Source organism: Anoplolepis gracilipes, chromosome 2 (genome assembly GCF_047496725.1).
Source record: "Anoplolepis gracilipes chromosome 2, ASM4749672v1, whole genome shotgun sequence".
NCBI classification, from domain to species: Eukaryota; Metazoa; Arthropoda; class Insecta; order Hymenoptera; family Formicidae; genus Anoplolepis; species Anoplolepis gracilipes.
The window spans coordinates 8845630-8865868 of NC_132971.1; the positions used below are offsets into that span (position 1 = coordinate 8845630).

General features: G+C 37.2%; 2 protein-coding genes and 1 pseudogene across 2 annotated transcripts in view; 2 read left to right on the top strand and 1 right to left on the bottom strand.

Moving 5' to 3' along the window:
• Positions 1-15686, top strand: part of LOC140663293 (zinc finger BED domain-containing protein 5-like) — a 39550-nt gene extending 23864 nt beyond the window's left edge. The window contains 3 exon segments of the mRNA XM_072887363.1: positions 14571-14674; positions 14677-15026; positions 15600-15686. Coding sequence (XP_072743464.1) covers positions 14571-14674; positions 14677-15026; positions 15600-15686 — 541 coding nt within the window.
• Positions 2412-3637, top strand: LOC140663176 (uncharacterized). Its single transcript, XM_072887154.1, has 2 exons — positions 2412-2681; positions 2853-3637. The coding sequence occupies exons 1-2, from the start codon at positions 2412-2414 to the stop codon at positions 3480-3482; spliced, it is 900 nt and encodes a 299-aa protein (XP_072743255.1). The 3' UTR covers positions 3483-3637.
• LOC140676362 (uncharacterized) lies at positions 7814-9732 on the bottom strand (annotated as a pseudogene).
• Positions 15687-20239: the final 4553 nt, after the last annotated feature.

Sequence of the window (20239 nt, forward strand, 5' to 3'; positions counted from 1 at the left end):
TGTGTGTTGCGAACGTTTTCGTAAAATTGTATGTTTCAAAAATTCATGTATCGCTTGCAACTCGTACGATCCCTCGGGAATCGTAATTTCCGCATCGTCTTTACCAAAGTAAAATTTATTATTCGAGGAATTCACGTTCGATATCGTGTGATAACTTTCAAAATCCGCTAGACCAAGCTCGTATTCACCGTCGCTTAAATCTACGTTGGGAAAGTAGTTTGCCGCGAGAACGCTGCTCTTTCCAGTCAGCGTGAATGTCATAGACATGTTGGCCAAACTGTTTAACGAATACTAAGTTAAATAGCGCAATGTATGTCTTTAAATTCGCGTGCATCGACCGTTCGGAGAAACTGCAAGCACAATTGTCCACAGATGCTTTGATTATAAGTTTGATAGGATGTGTGATTATATTCTATTTTTGTCACATTTAAATATCGCACCAATTCATTCGGCGGTCGAAGATTGCCAAAACTATCAAAATATATAGCACAATTCCCCCTCTTTGCATACGCTACCCAGTGAGTACCCGAGCCTTTAGCGTTATCCAAATTTATGATCCCGCTCTCGTTTCGATATATACCACCGATCGGTAATGAGTTACGCATAAAAACATCTCTAAAATATGGAATGTGCATACGTTTTGCTAGTTGCAGCAATTGTACATTGGTAGTTACGCCCTCTGGCATTTTTAGCGTCTCTTTGACGTTTTTTTTTTTTCTTCTTTTTCATTGAGACTCCTCGTCCGTATTTGTATGGTGCGAGATACAATCCGCGACCTTCCATGGCACGATTGTGACGTAGCATCTCTTGAAACTGACGTTGTGTAGCTTTTCCATCGTTCACCATCTTTGCTACACCAGCCGCTCCACCAATCAGAGATCCGAGAGCGCCCAACACTGGTAGAATCGGTAATACACCCCCGCGTTTCGCTACCGGAAGTATTCGTTTTTTCACCATCTTTTTCTTCGTTTTCGTCTTTAGACCCATACCGAACTTCGTTTTGGTTTTCATCGCTATCCAGACAGCTGTGGCTGCGGCTCTCTCACCGAGAGACGAATCTTTCGCAGTGATGCGAGTTTGCGCCTTTTTGGCGAGTATCCTATCCGCCGCGTGTCTTTCGGCAAGATCGTTACTCCGAAAGTACGCTATATCGTGTTCACGACACGCTGCGTCCAATGGGTTGATACCTCGATCACCTCTAGCCAATCGTTCTTCTAGCCGCGTGCCCGGACCGCAAAACTGGTATCCAGGAATATGTAATTCGATAGGAAGCGCGTTTATTGCACGATTTAATAGACCTCTGCTTATTTGCGTTGACATTCACGACAATCTTTTATCATTGGCGCTGGACCGTCAATGTGCGTTTGTTGCCACGGTTGATTGTAATGTTCGAAACAGCGACGATAGGTCTGAACCTCCGAATCCGCCTTTATGTATTCCGGAAGTTTGTCCCACACGTAGTGGACGTGATTGCCACACATTCTCAATAAAACTGCTTTAGATACAAACTGTAGCTGTTCGGCACTCAAATCGAGAATATCGTAAGGACTTGATAGCAGGACAAACATTTTTTCGTTACTGAACACTTTGTAGTTCCGCGCAGCTATAAATAGACAGGCGTGCGATCCGAATCGGAAGTGGGAAAATGAAATTCGTGCGACAACCTTTCGCGATACGCGTGACAAATTACGACGTCAGATTACGCTCGATGGGTGACAATGCGGAGATGCGTAGACACGGTACGATGCTGCCGAATACTATACGCGCAATCGTTTGCGGCCCTCGAATTGCGGTAAAACTAACGTGTTGATTAGTTTGATAGAAAGCCCGCACGGCGTCCGCTTTGAAAATGTGTACGTGTATTCAAAGTCACTGCAACAGCCAAAATATCAATATTTGGAGAATTTGTTAACGTCGATCGATGAAATCGGCTATTTTACATTCTCCAATAACAGTGACGTCATTCCACCGAGCGAAGCACGTCCAAACTCGATTTTCGTTTTCGATGACGTGGCGTGCGACAAACAAAATACGATAAGAGAATATTTCTCAATGGGACGCCACTCGAACGTCGACTGCTTCTATCTCTGCCAGACATACGCGAGAATACCGAAACATCTTTTACGCGACAATGCGAACCTGCTAATCTTGTTTAAACAGGATGGCACCAACTTGAAACACGTGTACAACGATCACGTGAATACCGACATGTCATACGAGGATTTCAGTGAGTTATGTCGTACTTGTTGGCAGCAAAAGTATGGATTTCTCGTGATAGACAAGGATAGCTTGCTTACAAACGGGCGATACAGAAACGGATTTAACGTGTTTGCGATACCACAAAATGATTAGTCGTTGCCTACATTCTGTCGTGAGGGGTGAAACGCGAGCGTTCAACACTCTCTATCAATATGGCTGGGAGCGATAATATTCGCGAGCGTGAAAAGATGGCGAAGGAGATTGCGAAAACGAGCGAATCGATCCGCAAGAAACATCGCGCTTTGAAGACCGGTAACATCGATGACGATATCGCGGTCAAGACCCATTTTAAACCTATTATCGAGCCGCTGCAAAAGATTGTCGACAACTCGTTCGCGGTGAAAAATAAGTCGGAGAGTAGCGCAAAGATTAAAATCAAGCGATACAAGGAGGATGAGAAGGAAGAGGCTAAAGATGAGGAGGTAGAGAAAGAGGAAGAGGAAGATGCGACACCGAAAAAAAGGAAACGATCGGACGTTTTACTGTATGAACCGTCGATAGCCTCTACGTCGTTAACCGCACCAACAAGCGTAAACGAAGATGTTTTCGAAACCTCGGGCAACATGCTCGAATCATCGTTTGTTCGAAACAAGTTACAAACGCCGGAAGTTCAAGAAACGTTGCGGGAGTACTTTGGGCCACTTGGGCAAAAGTACTTAGGCGCTTTGTTTAGTGGCGACAAAAATCACGAGATTGATCATGTGTATGGAGTCTATTTTGACAGAAAGAATGAACTGCGACTCGGCAACAAACAATTTAACATCAACAAAGATGACTCTATTATCATAGACGACGTGCGGTACATTGGAACGCCAGGATTGTACGAGCTGATCTTCAAGAGAATTCCCGATGACGAACTTTACACGAGGGGGGACGATTTGGAAAAATACAAGAGCATATTATTGGTGACGAACGCGCATAGACGCGATTATGATGCGCAGGGCCATTTGAAGGGTAACAGGGGGTACAAGTACAAACATATAATTGCACCGTTGATGTCGCTCGAATCGAAAAATACAAAATTTGGAGGGGAGATATCTATGCCTCGCGCTATGACGCTAACCAACAATATGATTGATTACGTGCACTGGGACGATCCCAACGAACTAGTGGATCGGCTACGATTGCTCAACGCTTCGCGCCAAGCTGGTCACAACGCTCACGACAACGAGATCCAGTCGATCATCGAGGAACTTCGTGAAGCAGGAATTATTATAAATTAAATGGTGTCTCGACAAAACTAATCAGTCGATCAGCGTTGCGTGACACTTTACGAAGCATCAGAAAAAATGCCTATCAACAAATTTGGATTATTCGATCCAAGAAATGATGCAACCGGCACAAACGGTTCTTGGGATAGATTGGTAAAAAGTTATGTGCACGAAAACGCTTTGTGTCGCGTCGTTACAGACTTCGATGCAAGGTCACGTAGAATTCGCCGTGTAGCGCAACCAGAGGCTGACACCGATGCCGTCAACAAACTGTACGTGGAATCCTGCGTTAAAAGATTAATGAATCAACAGAAAGAATCAGACGAGAAACTGATTTCGCTTGAGAAGGACGTGCGAGCAATACAGATTGTGCTAAACGAACTTCAACGCCCGGCTAACGCTAACTCAGAAACAGCTATCAAACCTAAATGAGCATCAGTGAACGGGTTAGGAGCGGCTATCAAACGGTTATCGAACAGCTACGAAGGATTATAGAACGGCTGCGAACAATTATCGAACAGCTACGAAGAATTATCGAACTGCTATCTAAACTACAATGAGTGGCAGTGGCAGTGGCAGTGAACGACCTAGCAGCAGCAGCTGCAACAGCTTCGAACGAGGCTATCAGCATCTCAAGCAGGGCTGCGAACGAGGCTACGAACACGTTCTTAACGGCTACACTCAAGGTTACAAACAACTCAAGAACTCCTACGATCGGTCAAAAGACGTCTGTGAACGAGGCTACGAACGGGTCAGAAGCGGCTACGAACGAGTCAAAAACGACTGTGAAAAAGGCTGCGAACGGGTCAAGAACGATTTTCGAATGGGTGAAGGACGGCGGTGAACAGGTCAGAACAGGTCAAGAACAGGTCAAGAACAGGTCAAGAACAGGTCAAAACAGGTCAAGAACAGGTCAAGAACAGGTCAGAACAGGTCAAGAACAGGTCAAGAACAGGTCAGAACAGGTCAAGAACAGGTCAGAACAGGTCAGAACAGGTCGAGAACAGCTCAGAACAGGTCAAGAACAGGTCAAGAACAGGTCAGAACAGGTCAAGAACAGGCCAAGAACAGGTCAAGAACAGGTCAAGAACAGGTCAAGAACGGCTATTAAAGGCGATAAACGAAAATGAATGAAAAAAATGTGAACAACAAACGGACATCGAGAAAAACTGACAAAGCAAAGAATCAACATAGTTTGGAGAGACGACAGTTGGTGAAGGAACTGCATGCGCCAGCGAGAAAAAATTTTCCCCGAAGACACGTCATAGTGCGGGGATATGATGATCTGTGGCAAGCCGACATCGTCGAGATGCGTCCGTATTCTCGTTTCAACAAAGGTTACCACTACATACTCACCGTCATCGATGTGTTGAGCAAGTATGCATGGGCTGCACCACTCAAGAGTAAAGGTGGAAGGGAGACGGCTGATGCAATCGCCAAAATAATTCGAGATAGCAAGAGATGCCCGAAAAACATACAAACTGATAACGGGAAGGAATTTTACAATACCGATGTGCAACGGCTTATACGGAAACATAACATTAATCACTATTCCACATATTCGGTATTGAAGGCGTCTGTCGTCGAGCGATTCAATCGCACGCTGAAGAACGACATGTGGAAGATGTTTACGCTGAACGGAACTTACAAGTGGATTGACGCGCTATCCCGACTCGTTGCAGAATATAACGCGCGAAAACATCGCACTATCAATATGAGACCTATCGATGTTACTCCCACGATCGCTGATAGACTTTTAAATACTGTATACAACAGTATAAAAATTGCTGCTCCTGCAAAGTTTAAAGTAGGTGACCTGGTACGCGTTAGCAAATACAAAAAACTTTTCGAAAAGGGTTACACGCCAAATTGGACAACCGAGGTGTTTAAGATTGTTAAAGTGGAACATACTAATCCCGTAACATATCTACTCGAGGATTATCGCAAAAAATCTATCGCTGGAGCATTTTACGAGCACGAGTTGCATCGCGCGAATTATCCAGATGTGTATCTCGTGGAGAAAGTACTGCGCAGGAGGGGTGACGAGGTTTACGTGAAATGGTTGGGATTTGATAGCTCGCACAATTCTTGGGTTCATAAGGATCATGTAATTTAATTTTATAAGAAATACAATGTATTCAATATAAAAAATATATGAAATATTTGAAATATACAAAATCTTTATTAATACATCCTTTCCAATAGTCATTACAATATATAAAATATGAAATATACATACAAGAAAAAAATCACACACACATTATATTTTATAAAGATATCTTATAATGTCCTCACGGTAACGTATCAATAGTTGTAGGTACGATATACCGCTTGTCGTCGTACGGACTTAGAGCAATTTTTGTTTCGCGAATGGTGTATACCTTGTGTAATTTTGATCTTATACACGATTGACTACGCGTTATTTCAATCTCTTCGTTCAAACACCGCGTGTAATCGTCAAACGTTATCGTTCTCGCAACAACGTTACTCTTGATGCCTTTTACCTTTTTCGTATCCTTCTTACCATCCACGCGCAACGCATACATTTTTGCTCTAAGCCCGACAAATTCAGTCATTATGGTACCGTTGTTTTCATCCTTCATTAGACCCGGTACCTTTTTATTCACGAGCGGTATACCGTACGCATTGTCTATCGCATAGTCGCTCGTATCAAATCTGCTGATGTCGCGTTTCATATTCTCGTACACATCGTCGCACTCAATGTGATATATAAGACTATCCGTATCAGTGTACATGACTTTGCATCTCTCCCGATACATTGGTACCATATAATCGTGGTGAAATTCGTACAAACATGTCTTGGATATATCGAGAATACACATACCTACGTAAATTGGTTTGTAGAATTTCACCTCGAGTTTACGTAATTCTACAGCGATTAGATTTTCCGAAAAAATGCTTCTGCTATGAAAATTTGGTTTTGCAATCAATGTCTCTGCGCCGTACCTTCCGTCCCATTTTGTTAAAAGTTTAACATCTACGCGATTGCGCACATTTTCCATCGTTTTGCCAAACACTGCATTATTCATTAGTTTGTACAAATTTTTTTCAAAATCATTTTTTGCCAGTGTTCTAAATTTTGTGTTGAGTTCTATATAAGTACGGAGCCACGGAGATTGAGTGAATTGTAATATACGATAAATTTTTGTAACACGAAGACCGTGACGTGAACATTGCTGCAGGTTGCGGTAGTGTATCAAGTAACGCTTCTTATCGAATACGGTTGCGAGAAGCTTGCCCTCGCGCTTGCCGGGTGGTTTGTCGTGTGTCGGACAAAACGGTAGGTCAGTGTGCGAATCGTGAAGATGCTGCGGATACTCGAGATCGACTTCGAGGATGTAGCCTGTAGACGAATCGAGCGCGATCGATGATACATCAAAATTGGAAACATTATCGACCCACTGAAAATCGGCGTAGGGCAATGGTTGACACATTGCCCATCCGTATAAATTATTAACATCGAAATACATCAAGTACGTTGATGGTTTTGATAAGTTATACGACTGCATGTACTTGTTATTAGCACGCGCGTACCTGTTGGAACATTGACTCAGACCACCGCGTATACCTCGTTCGATAAACATAACCATGTCAATGTCTGTGAGTAATTCAAATATAATTTTCGTATACTTTAACATGGCGTCCCACGTGTAACCGGGAAGAGTATAGTAATACGCGGGGTCGAGCCCATAACTCTTGATACAACTCTCTCGGAAATTTTCAAAAATGTTTGCTAATAACAAAACATCGATTTTTAAATACAGATCGCTATATTCGCCTAGCGTTCGAATGGAGAATCGCTTCCACACAATCTCAGCGTGCGCGTAATCGCTCTCAGATACTGTGTTACCTGTCAAGGAACTGTAAAATGATTCTCGTGATGGTAAACACGCATCTTGCAATTTATCTACGCAGTCAATGTACTCGTACGGGAAGACACCTTTTCTTGTTAATAAATTGAAATCTTCGGCGGATAAATTTTTATATTCCGATTGTAAAATTTTCAGTTTATCCTTGCTCAGAAAAGACGCCAATTTGTCGAGACTTGTTGTGAGAAATTTATATGAATCTATGAAACGTAATTTAATGTGATTTCCCGGTTTGTTTTTCGTACCTTTAACATGTTTTGTAAATGAAATATATTTTTCTTTTGTTATCGGAAGTAAATCGATTCCCCCTTCGAACGCTATGGCTATCCTCGATTATAAAGTGAGAATCATAACCAGATAAATTGTGAAATACTATTGGAATGCAAAAAGATTCTTTGTAATTTAGATTGCAATTTGAATGCGCGGGACCTCTGTACCGCCCGGTCAAATGACAATGATCGCGTACGCGCGTATCATCTTCTACGAATGGTTTCTCATATATATGACACTGAGTCGCACTTCGAAATTCTTTCCATTCATTTTGCGTTAAATTTACCATGGGGACATTGGTTGTTAAAATATTTTCTACATGTTGCGCCAAATTTTTAAGTTCGTCGGTGAACCATGCAACGCAATTGGCTTCGCGACGAGAATGATACGCGGATAACGAATTATCGTACGAGCAATGTACATAATAAGCCATACTAAATACTTGGTGATGTTGATAAAAATTTTCTTCTTCTTTTTTCACCAAAACGCACTCCAGGTCGGCGTACACGACGAAAGGTAGTCGCTCCTTCCTGTTGTAGTTGGTAAATGCGAGCCACTTATCCTTATCGCTCGGTAATCGGATAGCGCAGTCGTTCATCTTTCCACAGTCTACTGTATGTGATTGCAATTTCTCGACCGAGTGAAAATAGTGCATGCATCTGTAAAATAAAAGTTAAAATTTTTATATCCTTGTTTTAAATATTTTTAGACAGTTTTATTAAATATACATACCGATCGCAGATATATTTTTTAGTCTTGTGTTTGCTGAGTTGCATACTAACAAGTCTAGATAGATTCTTGATCCATGCAAAATGTCCGATATCTTGCGCATCTTGCACGTAGAGCAAGTTGACGTGCTTGTCTCTCTTTTGCTCCGTAAGGTGAATAGGGACAATGTTTTCGTTTTCAAAACTGTACACGTTGATTGAAATGTCATTATAAATTTCAAATTTTTTAATTTGATTAAGAGTGACTGGAAACTCAATATCTTGGAGATTTAGTACTGTTGTATAATGCGGGTACGATGATTGTCGGTGTGCACATCTTTCAGCTGGATACAGAGCAGCCACTACCGCCCACGCAAAACATGCATTGTCTTTAGATTGCACGTTAACCACTGCTCGTTTCATTATTATCTTTCGCGATAATTGCACGTAACATCCGGCGCGCATAGGATTCTATTTATTTATATTTACAGTCAAATTTAGTATACGCGATAATGCCCATCCGCTATCGCGTTCCTGAAATTCTTCGAGCGATGCAAGGATTGGCTCGACGACTCGCCGCTCATACCACTCGCGTAAATCGGATGTATGTAAGAGTTCACAGTTTCTCGTATTGATTGATTTATTGGCATGCTTATCGCCCGCCACAAACTCGCCGTTAAACACTGTATTCACTTTCACACTGTTATGTTTTTGCATAACGTTTTGCACGTGCTCGAGCACAATGTCACTCGCATCTTCCAAAAATTGACGAGGTTTGATGTGATTATAATTTATAACCGCACCAGTCAAGATGCGGCTCTCAAACGCCGTATCAATCTCTCGCCATATGAGTCTCTCCGAGTTATTTTCACTACTATAATCACCACCACTGGGTATAAACTGTCTCTGCAATCGAGTTTTTGCACCCTCGAGTCGCGCAATTCTTGTCACCAAAGATTGTCTATTTCCGATTGAGAGTCGCGGACGCTTGACACGGCTGCGTTCTTCAAGCTCTTCGATAAACTCCTCGCAATGCTGCAGCCATCCAAAATATTCACCCAATGTGGTGACTTGGTGGGAACGCTCCAACAAGTCGCGTTCTTTCTGCTGCACGTTTTCCATTTTTTCTCTCTCTATTTTGGTGTGCAAACATAACACATATTACGCGACATTATTATATGTAATAAAATTTGACAGCTACTGCACCATCGCATATCCACCTCATCGGGCGATGTAACTTTATGTCTCCGTATTTCGTATATTAATCCGATGTCATCTCGAAAGGTGTCCATACACGAAGCACAGAGAGCTAGAGCACCACCCGTTGAATAATAAAAGTGTATGGCGCAAATCTTACGTTGATTTTGCGCACGGAGTTGTTCATTTTCTACTACGTTGTCGTAAAATCGGTATTACTGCAATCACTAATATAATTACTATCGTCCGACAACGCATGCTCTTCGTCTGACGACTCGTCTATTATCGCTTCGAAATTAATATTTTCCATTTATTCACTATTCACTATTCACTGTCACTAACAATTCTAATGCCTGATAGTAACCACTCAATTTTTTTTTTTTTCCACAGCTTCCTCTATGCCCTTTCAAATCGTACTATGGTTTGACGGGGCTCTCATTCTTCTTATATTTCGCCTAATGCTGTCTTAACACATCCTACCGAACGTCAACGCTTTTGCATCTATAAAAACGTTCCGACATGTTCGTCGCAGCGTTGGCCAAAAATTTCTATTGCTTTCCCACGACTTTTATGGCTTCTAAAATGTCCCCCGGCTATAAATCAACCACAAAGATAAACACCTTGCAGTTGCAGTTCTTTCCTTAAAAATTTCGGAAGATGTTTTGCTCCAGTTTTATGGGAGATTTTCCGCGAGGGTGCAAAGCTGCCGAACGCCGGCGCTTAAAATCTCTTTTTTCCATAATATTCTAATGGTCATAAAATGAACATAAAAATTAGAAAAAAAGAAAAAAACACTTTTATGGTTTCTAAAATGTCCCCCGGCTATAAATCAACCACAAAGATAAACACCTTGCAGTTGCAGTTCTTTCCCTAAAAATTTCGGAACATGTTTCGCTCCAGTTTCATGGGAGATTTTCCGCGAGGGTACAAAGCTGCCGAACGCCGGCGCTTAAAATCTCTTTTTTCCATAATATTCTAATGGTCATAAAATGAACATAAAAATTAGAAAAAAAGAAAAAAAAACTCTTTTATGGTTTCTAAAATGTCCCCCGGCTATAAATCAACCACAAAGATAAACACCTTGCAGTTGCAGTTCTTTCCCTAAAAATTTCGGAACATGTTTCGCTCCAGTTTCATGGGAGATTTTCCGCGAGGGTACAAAGCTGCCGAACGCCGGCGCTTAAAATCCTAATGATATAATGACCATAAAATGATCATAAAACTAGAAAAAAGGTTTTACGACTTCTAAAATACCCCCGGCTATAAATCAACCGCAAAGATAAACAGATCTACTTTCGAACGTGTGTAGGACCCCCCCCCCATCCCCCTTTTCCTAATATCAGACCCCTCGCGCCTCCCAGATACCCCCGCCCCCGCACCCCCCTCAATGCCCCATGGCTTAGAATCCCCACTATAACACTACTTGCTTTTATTTATTATATGTTACAAGGCGCGCACACACACACACACACACACACACGCGCGCGCGCGCACGCACACAAAAACATAAATATAAAAATAATTATAGTTTAATATTTTTTATAAAATAAAAAAATTAATTAATATGTTTATAACTAATAAATGATGCTGCGGACATGTATTCTAGTGCGGCGGACGTAGCAGGCATGTATCCTGATGCGACGGGCACAGCATCAGAATACATGCCTAGAACATTTTATTTTTAATAATAAACATATTATTAATTTCTTTTATTTTTATTTTATAAAAAAGTATTAAACTATAGTTATTTCTTTTTTTCTTTTTTTCATAAAATTTAAGTAGTTGTAAGCTATATTTTTTCTTTTCTGTGTAATTATAATAAAAAGGATAATAAAAAATATATATTTTGTTATTTGTTTCAGCGTATTAATAATATGATGCGGCGGGCATTACAAAAGGAAAGGGCGAAACAAAAAAGAAAATACGTCGCCGGTGTATATGTCGCGGCACAATCTTTACCCGCGACATACATGCCGGCGACGTATCCACCTGCAGCGACGTATCCACCTGCAGCACCAGGATACATGCCCGGTGCGCCCGCCACACTAGGATACGCGTCCGCCGCACCAGGATACGCGCCCGCCGCACCAGGATACGTGCCTGCCGCACCCGGATACATGCTCGCTGCGCCCACCGCATCAGGATACGCGCCTGCCGCACCAGAATACATGCCGGCTGCGCCCGGCGCACCAGGATACACGTCGACACATTATTATTTTTAATTTTTTTATTTTATAACTTTTTTTTAGTTTATATATTTTTTTTATTTTATAAATTGTTATAAAATAAGGTTTTTAATTTATATTATTTTTAATTTTTTTATTTTATAACTTTTTCAAGTTTATATATTTTTTTAGTTTATATTATTTTTAATTTTTTTATTTTATAACTTTTTTTTAGTTTATATATTTTTTTAGTTTATATAATTTTTAGTTTATAATTTTTTATAAAATAATTGCTCTTTTTTTTCTATGTATAATAATAAAATAAAATTATTTTTTTTTCTATATATATTATAATAACAAAATAAAATAATTTTTGTATATAAATATTTTTATAATATAAACATTTTATAACTAAATATTTTTTTATTATTAAATAAACATTTTTATAGATAAAACAAAATAATTATTTTCTCCCTCATTATCATTTATTATTATCGAGCGATTATTATATATATATTATTTGTCTTAAATTTTATTATATTATTTCTAAATAAAATAATAAATTTGGAAGAAGGTAACAGGGCGATTTAGCGAGTAATTAGAGAGAGACATAATGCACACAACTAACAATAAGAGAAAAAGAATATAAAAACAAAACGTAATAGTGTATACGAGGTTTGTTCAAAAAAAAGGTGACTTTATTTTTCTCGAAAAATATTTATTTATTCATCAATATCAATTTTGTCCCCTTCAAAGTAATCCCCCTCAAATATAATACACTTGTGCCAGCGCTTTTTCCAATTCTCGAAGCACTTCTGATATGCGCTTTTTGGTATGGTCTTGATCTCTTTTAGCGATACGGTCTTTATCTCCTCAATCGTGGCAAACCTCCGTTCTTTCATGTGTCTTTTCAGTTTTGGGAACAGGAAAAAGTTGCAGGGGGCCAAGTCCGATGAATACGGTGGCTGAGGCATGATTACGGTGTTGTTTTTGGCCAAAAAATCACGAACAAGCAATGACGTGTGCGCTGGCGCATTATCCATGACTGGTTGTTCCACAATTCCGGGCATTTTTTTCGTATTGCTTCACGCAAACGGCGCATAACTTCAAGGTAATATTTCTTATTGACCGTACGACCTTCTGGCAAGAACTCACAATGCAGCACGCCATTGTAATCGAAGAAAACAGTGAGCAAAACCTTCACATTTGACCGAACTTTTTGACCACTTATAAACACTTTTTTTGCTCAAAGTAGACTCGCCAAATGCCACAGTCAACATTTTAAGTGCGTCGGAGCACTTCATTTTATTTTTTACACAAAATTTAATATAGATTCTTTGATCCATTTTTTTCGATAGCAAAAAATCGCCAAGCACACCAAAACACGTCTAATCTTTATATCTGTCAAAAACAAACTAAAAATGCAAAATGGCTGATAATGTCAACACATGTTGGGGACATGTGTACCAACACAACAAAAAAAAATTCGAAAATCGAATGTATGTAGCCCGCGAAATTTGGAAAGTCACCTTTTTTTTGAACAAATCCCATATATACATACATACATATATATATATATAAGAGTGTGTGGTGTATATGTATGTCTGTGTGGGTGTGTGTACACACTATTATTACACTTTGTCTCTTTTGTATTTTTTTTCTCTTATTATTAGTTATATAGTTATATCCTCATTTTGTCTGTTTCTAATTGCTCCCTAAATCGCCCTGTTATCTTCTTCCAAACTTATTACTTTATTTGGAAATAATATTTAATAAAATTTAAAACATTATATATATGTAGTATATGTATATATATATATATATATATACATTTAATAAATGATAAATATGCACATATCAAAATATAGTTATATTAGAGAAATAATATTTCTCTACATATAACTATGTTTTGCTATATACAATGTTTTATTAATTTTATTATAAATATTATTTCTCTAATATAACTGTTTTGATATGTACACGTGTATCATTTTATATATGATATTGTATCTTTTTTCTCCTACAATTTTAGTAACGTACGTTCTGCCATTTTCTAATGCTTTGCTTATTATATCACTCCGTAGTTGTTTCACAAGCTCATATTTGCAATATTTGCATTTATTTCCTTGCAAAAAGTGATAAAAAACGAGTAAGTTTGTGAGAAAGCAATAGGGCGATATAACGATTAGAAAGAGACCGAATGAGCGTATTGTAAAAAAAAAAAGATATGAGAAAATGTAATGATATTAGAGCGTACATCAGTGATGACACACACATAAGCGCGAATCGTGTATATGTGGCGCCGCGCATGTGCCGAGCTCACATGTAAACGGCTCGCGCTTGTGTGTGCGTCATATGGGCCGTGAGCCGATTCGGCATCACCGACGCATGAAACAGACAAGGATAGTACTATTGTCCTTCCTTGTCACAGAAAAAGATTATAGCTTTGACTATCGCGACACCAGTTAATCTGCTGGTGCACTAATCTACTGTTCTTTTTTATCCATTTATCCTCGATTTTCATATGATAATATGCACGAAAGTATTTTAAAACGAAATTATTTTTACTAGACCTCAAAATCATTTCTAAAAGTTTACATATATTCTTTCATGCATTTCTAAGCGGGAATCTATCTTATTTTGTACGTGAAAATTGCAAAACTTTTATATTAAACAAATATATGTATGACTTGACGCTAGCAGTCGATAATTTAAAACTGTAATTTTTTTTTCTCATTTTTAACTGAAAATTGAACACAACCCGGTTCGTTACTATATGTACTTTAATCATGGAGAAGCATTTTTCATTCTGTGCAACCAGTTTAATAATTTCATTTAAAAACTAAACAATCGTTTTGATCGGTAAGGTAGTACGGTACATATCCCCTTAAATAAAAAAGTTGTAACGCAATTATTAGAATTATTATGTTTAGATGCTACAAATTGCTCCGCGGATAAAATTTTTGAAATGTTTAAAAATCTTTAAAAAAAAAAGAAATTTCCATCACAAATATTGTCGGAATGGCATCTGATAATGCATCAGTAATGGTACGATGTAATAACTCTTTTATATATCGCTTAAAATTAGAAGTACCGGGACTAGTAACATTAAATTGCATTTGTCGTTCCTCCGCGTTGATAGCAAGTAAAGCTTGCGAAAAATTGCCTTCATGTTGCGAAAATTTGGTTAGAGGGGTTGCCACTTATATTTCGGGCAGTGCAAAAAGATCTGCAATTTTAAAAGAATTTCAGGATTTTTTTAATGTACAACATAATAAAATATTAAAACTATCTAATACTAGATGGCTTAGCTTACATAATTGTATTGTTCGACTTCTCGAGAATTGGGAAGTTTTAAAAAATTATTTTCTTTTAGCTACAATAGAAGATAAATCGAAATCTGCGGAAGTCATTTTAGCTCTATTAAGTGACAATTCAATTAAAGCTTATTTGTTGTTCCTAAAATATTCATTAAATTTTTTTAATAGCTTTAATGCTTTATTTCAGTCGCGTGATGTTTTAAGGGGATCCCGGAGTGACAGGCGAACTCCGATGGATTTGCGCCCTCTTTTTAGTGGAACTAAAATTGTCGATAATACCGATCGATTATTCCGATCAATAATACTGATAATTTTAGTTCCGTCGTTACCAACGTATATATTATTATTCTCATAATCTATGTAAGTGACAGCATATGTAACAGCTGATAGCAACCTTGTGCTGTCGCAGAGAATGCACGATTAAGTGCTGTTTGCCGTGCTATTTTTGTTGGCACAGTGCAATCACTGTGCTGTCATTTGCCAGCTAACAAATTTCAGCGGATAGGCTATTCTAGATAACCAAACGTGCTAATATGCCAGTATAATGCAATAAACATGCAGTCCCTATGTGTTTCTTTAGGCATTGTGCTCGTCTGGTGCAGAGTTAGCTGTGGACATCACAATAGAGGACGTGCACACGTGCATGCACTATGCAGCCATCGTGTGAACATTTGTATATCATCTGTACATTTTGACTGTCTGAACTGATAGATAACTAAAAAATTAATAATAATTTTAAGAAATTTACTGAAAAACTAGCAAGAATTATATATACGTAATGTTTATGAAATAGATTGTTTGAATAGATATATAATTCTTGCTATTTTCAATTACTAAAAACATAGAAACAGGTTTTGAACATTTGTTATAATCAAAACTCATTTATATTTTGCATTATATAGAATATATCGTGCAACTGTGAGATGTACCACATGAAAGAGAAATAAGACAGTGTGGAAATAAAGAAATCAATTTATGTTTTGCATGAGAGCCAGTCGACAGAAAATTTTTTATTATTCATGATAAAGCGTAACAAAAAATACCAAGCATAAATGTTAGCTTTTATCAGGTAAATTAAAATAATTTTAAGTAATTGAAAATAGCAACAATTATATATCTATTATTAACAAACAAATAATCTATTTCATAAACATTACGTATATATAATTCTTGTTAGTTTTCAGTGAATTTCTTAAAAAATTATTAATCTTTTAATTACCTATCAGTTCAGACAGTCAAAATGTGATTGTTATGTAACCGCTAATCCAGACTATATGTATATACAGGATAGGCTAGATAACCTGTTACAAGCTATTATCTCTGAAAATATACATTATAACAAAAAATATTTTAAACAAAAATTGTATGGTTACGAGGGGGCCGTAAAATAATGTCATTGGTTTGATCTTGAATAGTCGTTTGAAGGTCACGTAAAGGTCATTTTCAATTTTTTACATGGAACATTCTATTTTTCGTTGCATATTCTTGTAGCTTAGCTCTAGAGTTTTCCAAAACATTATGATAAAGTATTTTATTATAAACTTTTCGAGTTATAAAGTTTGAAAGTTACAAATTATTGACATAAGGTACAAAATATCGTAAAATATTCATTTTTCGATTATTATACCTTTTTTTGCACAGAATAATAAGATTAATCGATTGGTGTAAAGAAAACAGATAGTTGCTTATAAACAAAATATGTAATTTGCAACATGCAGTTGCTAATTTTTTTGAAAAGATAACTGTGTTTTCTTTACACCAATCGATTCATCTTGTTATTCTATGCGAAAAAGTATTAAGGTATGATAAGCGAAAAATGATTATTTTGCGAGATATTTTATACCTTGTGTCAAAATTTTGTAACTTCCAAACTTTATAACTCAAAAAGTTTTTAATGAAAAAATACTTTATCATAGTGTTTTAGAAAGCTCTCGAGATAAGCTATAAGAAAATGCAATGAAAACTATGGTTTTCTATTTAAAAATTGAAGGTGACCTTCACATGACCTTCAAATGACTATACAAAGTCAAACCAATTGTACCGTCGAATGTTCCCCTCTGAATCCAATAACTTTTGTCTGAAACGTTTTTTTCTAAAACGTATCGTTTATTAGATATTTGAGTGTATCCACACTTTTGGCACACCCTCTATTCATACACATATAATCGAATTTTATTCTTCTTTGAAAAGCATATATATGCTTTGCATTGCTTACAATATACCCAGACAGCAAAATATATGCATTCTGAGTTCATGTTGTCCTCATATTTTGACAAACATAGACACAGATGCGGGCTCATATGCTGCTCAGAATGCAGACATGTTATGATATCTATAAAAGTTCACAAAAGAACGACATAATGAATACATAAATAATGTTCATACTACTATTGTGTACTCATGTGTGCGTAACTTGTGTTCATGATATGTATCATCATGATATGATTACAATATATATATCAATATCATAAGATCATGACGTAATGAAATCTGATCATCACGCATTGCTATCTGGGTAACTATTGTAAGCAATTTTATGGAATTGTATATCAAATAAAGACAAATAAATGCTATAAAGGCAAATATACTTCTATTTTACTGTTATCTATACTCTGAGATACATACGTTTAGATTAACGTGTACGAGATGATAGAGCAGTAAAAATATGAAATATTTTTAATATTGAAAATGTAGAATGGGCCTCTCCATCGCTCATTTCCATGACGCAATCAAAATATTTTATTTATTTTTTACGTCTCTCCGATTTCAATTTACAAACAGTATTAAAACATCTTTTTTTTTCTATTATCAAGATAATGGTATATTATCTAGGAAAAGGCAATAGTTGCCTTCTATAATTTTAAAAAGATGCTCTTGCATAACATTTAACATTGTTCGAATAATTTTCCTCACAAGGATTGCCTCCTAAGGCTATAGTTGTGGTGAAAGCTGCAGCATAAATGCCCAACTAATGCTATCAAGTTGTTTTTTAACTTTTTCAAAAAAAATATTATTTTTATTTATTGTAGGATAACGTAGACGAATATAGTCTTTTTCCTTGGGTACCAACTTATCATATGTACAACCAGATAGGCTATCATATACGCGAAGTTTGGTGCCATCAAAGAAAAGACATCGCCAGTGATCACTACAATTCCTTCCAATGATTTGTGAGCTTTTCTTACTTTGGCTGGCTGTAATCATATGAGGGAACTCCAGATATTGCACACTTTGCGTTTCATAATCTGAAGTTTCTCTTACGATACGCAAAAAACGATCTAATGATTCATCGTTTATTTTGCTATCGATAGGCAAAATGTTATTCATAATAACAGGAAGAGGAGCAATCGCTTTTAAAATTTTTTCATGTTATACATCTCTAGTTATATCACAATTGTTAATTGAATAACTAATTATGATACAATCATCTTGCTAAACTATCATTCGCTACGACTGTTATATACGGAATACCATTTATAACTTCATTTTTTTCTAGAGCTAGTTGTTTTTGAATTTCGCTAGCCATTTTTATATTTTCCATGGCTGTTTCTTGAAAAGTATTAACTAACCTTTCCCTATATTTAATATAAGTTTTGTCGGACATACAACGAACATTTATGCACATAGCTCTTCAAACTGGGCAAAACCAATTCCCGTTATGATAGTTCCTGCTACAGCAGCTATGTCCAATGTTTTCGGTTTTTGGAGTTTTGACCAGATGTTAGCTTCATAATGGCACATTTGGCACTTGAAGAACAATTGTGTCATTAACCCAATGCGACGAGAATTTATGAGTTTCCAATCTTTAAATTGGCATTCTATTCCTTGTGCATGATTATCGAACGTTCTATGAATTTCATTCCATAGAAAAGAAATGTCAACAATGCGGCGGCCTTCAGGCAATCTTTCCTGGATACGATTCGTAGAGGGCTATTTTCGATAACAAAATCTTTGTTATCTTTGCAAAGATCGATATTTTCTTCTTTATTTGGTTGATTTTCCGTTATTCTGATATCAACCTCCGAATTCATTATTTCAGACAGTGATACCACTGATTTTCTAATGGATTTGTTATTGATACTCTGAGTAACAATGTCGACAATGTAACGGCCTTTAGGCATGCTTCCCTGGATACGATTCATATCCAGAGGGCCATTTTCGATAACGAAATCATTGTTATCTTTACAAAGATCGACATTTTCATCGTATATAGTTTTCTAAAACCAGTGCATGAATAGATAGCCTCTGTATTTTTTTACAACCAGCACACGAATAGATCGCCTCTGGATTTTTTTACAACCAGCACACGAATAGATCGCCTTTGGATTTTTTTTACAATCAGCACACGAATAGATCGCCTCTGGATTTTTTTACAACCAGCACACGAATAGATCGCCTCTGGATTTTTTTTAAACCTCATACAATATTAATTATAATATATATAATATAGTCCCACTGTATCCGCGCATACACTTTCCTACCCACACAATAAATGACTTAGAGTTTAATAGACTTTCTATGTGAAAAGTGTATGCGTGGATACAGTGGGTTCCGCCCCCCTGCGGGGGGCTCCACTTCCAAAAAAAATAACCTAACCCAACCCATTTATTGTGTGGGTAGGAAAGTGTATGCGCGGATACAGTGGGACTATATTATATATGATATTATAATTAATATTGTATGAGGTTTATAGTCTTTATCGTTGTTTTTCTCGAAAACTATCACTTGTATAATAAAAATGGATAGGATATAAAACGTGTATTTTGAAGAGACTTACAACTTTTATTGGAAACATTTTTTAAAATTTCCAGTATTTGATAAAATAATTGCAAAAAACGTCAATTTTTAACAATTTTTGTATGTAACTTTTTAGTAAACAACGAGTGACAGCTATTCATATGCAAAACTATAAGGTCGCTTTTTTCCAGTTCAATCTTCAGGCAGAGTCTATGCTATTATTTTCCTCCTTGAGTCATACACAAAATTATTTGTATATATCACAACAAAACTGTTAACAATTTTATATAGGCCTCCGTAATCCTTTTCCCACCATGTAAGTTTTCTAATTCACTATTCATATGCAAAAATATAATTCACTATACATATGCATATACAGGATGTCCCAGACTTACCGAATCACCTGTTAATGATGGATTCCTGAGGTCATTTAGAGACGAAAATCCTAATATCAAAATGTCGAGGCTACAATAGTTTTCAAAT

Bases quoted from the DNA above. Each gene is read 5' to 3' on its own strand.
- LOC140663176 (XM_072887154.1), top strand. From the start codon at position 2,412: ATGGCTGGGAGCGATAATATTCGCGAGCGTGAAAAGATGGCGAAGGAG. The intron at 2,682-2,852 runs GTAGAGAAAGAG...GTTCGAAACAAG, and splicing joins AAGAGGCTAAAGATGAGGAG to TTACAAACGCCGGAAGTTCA.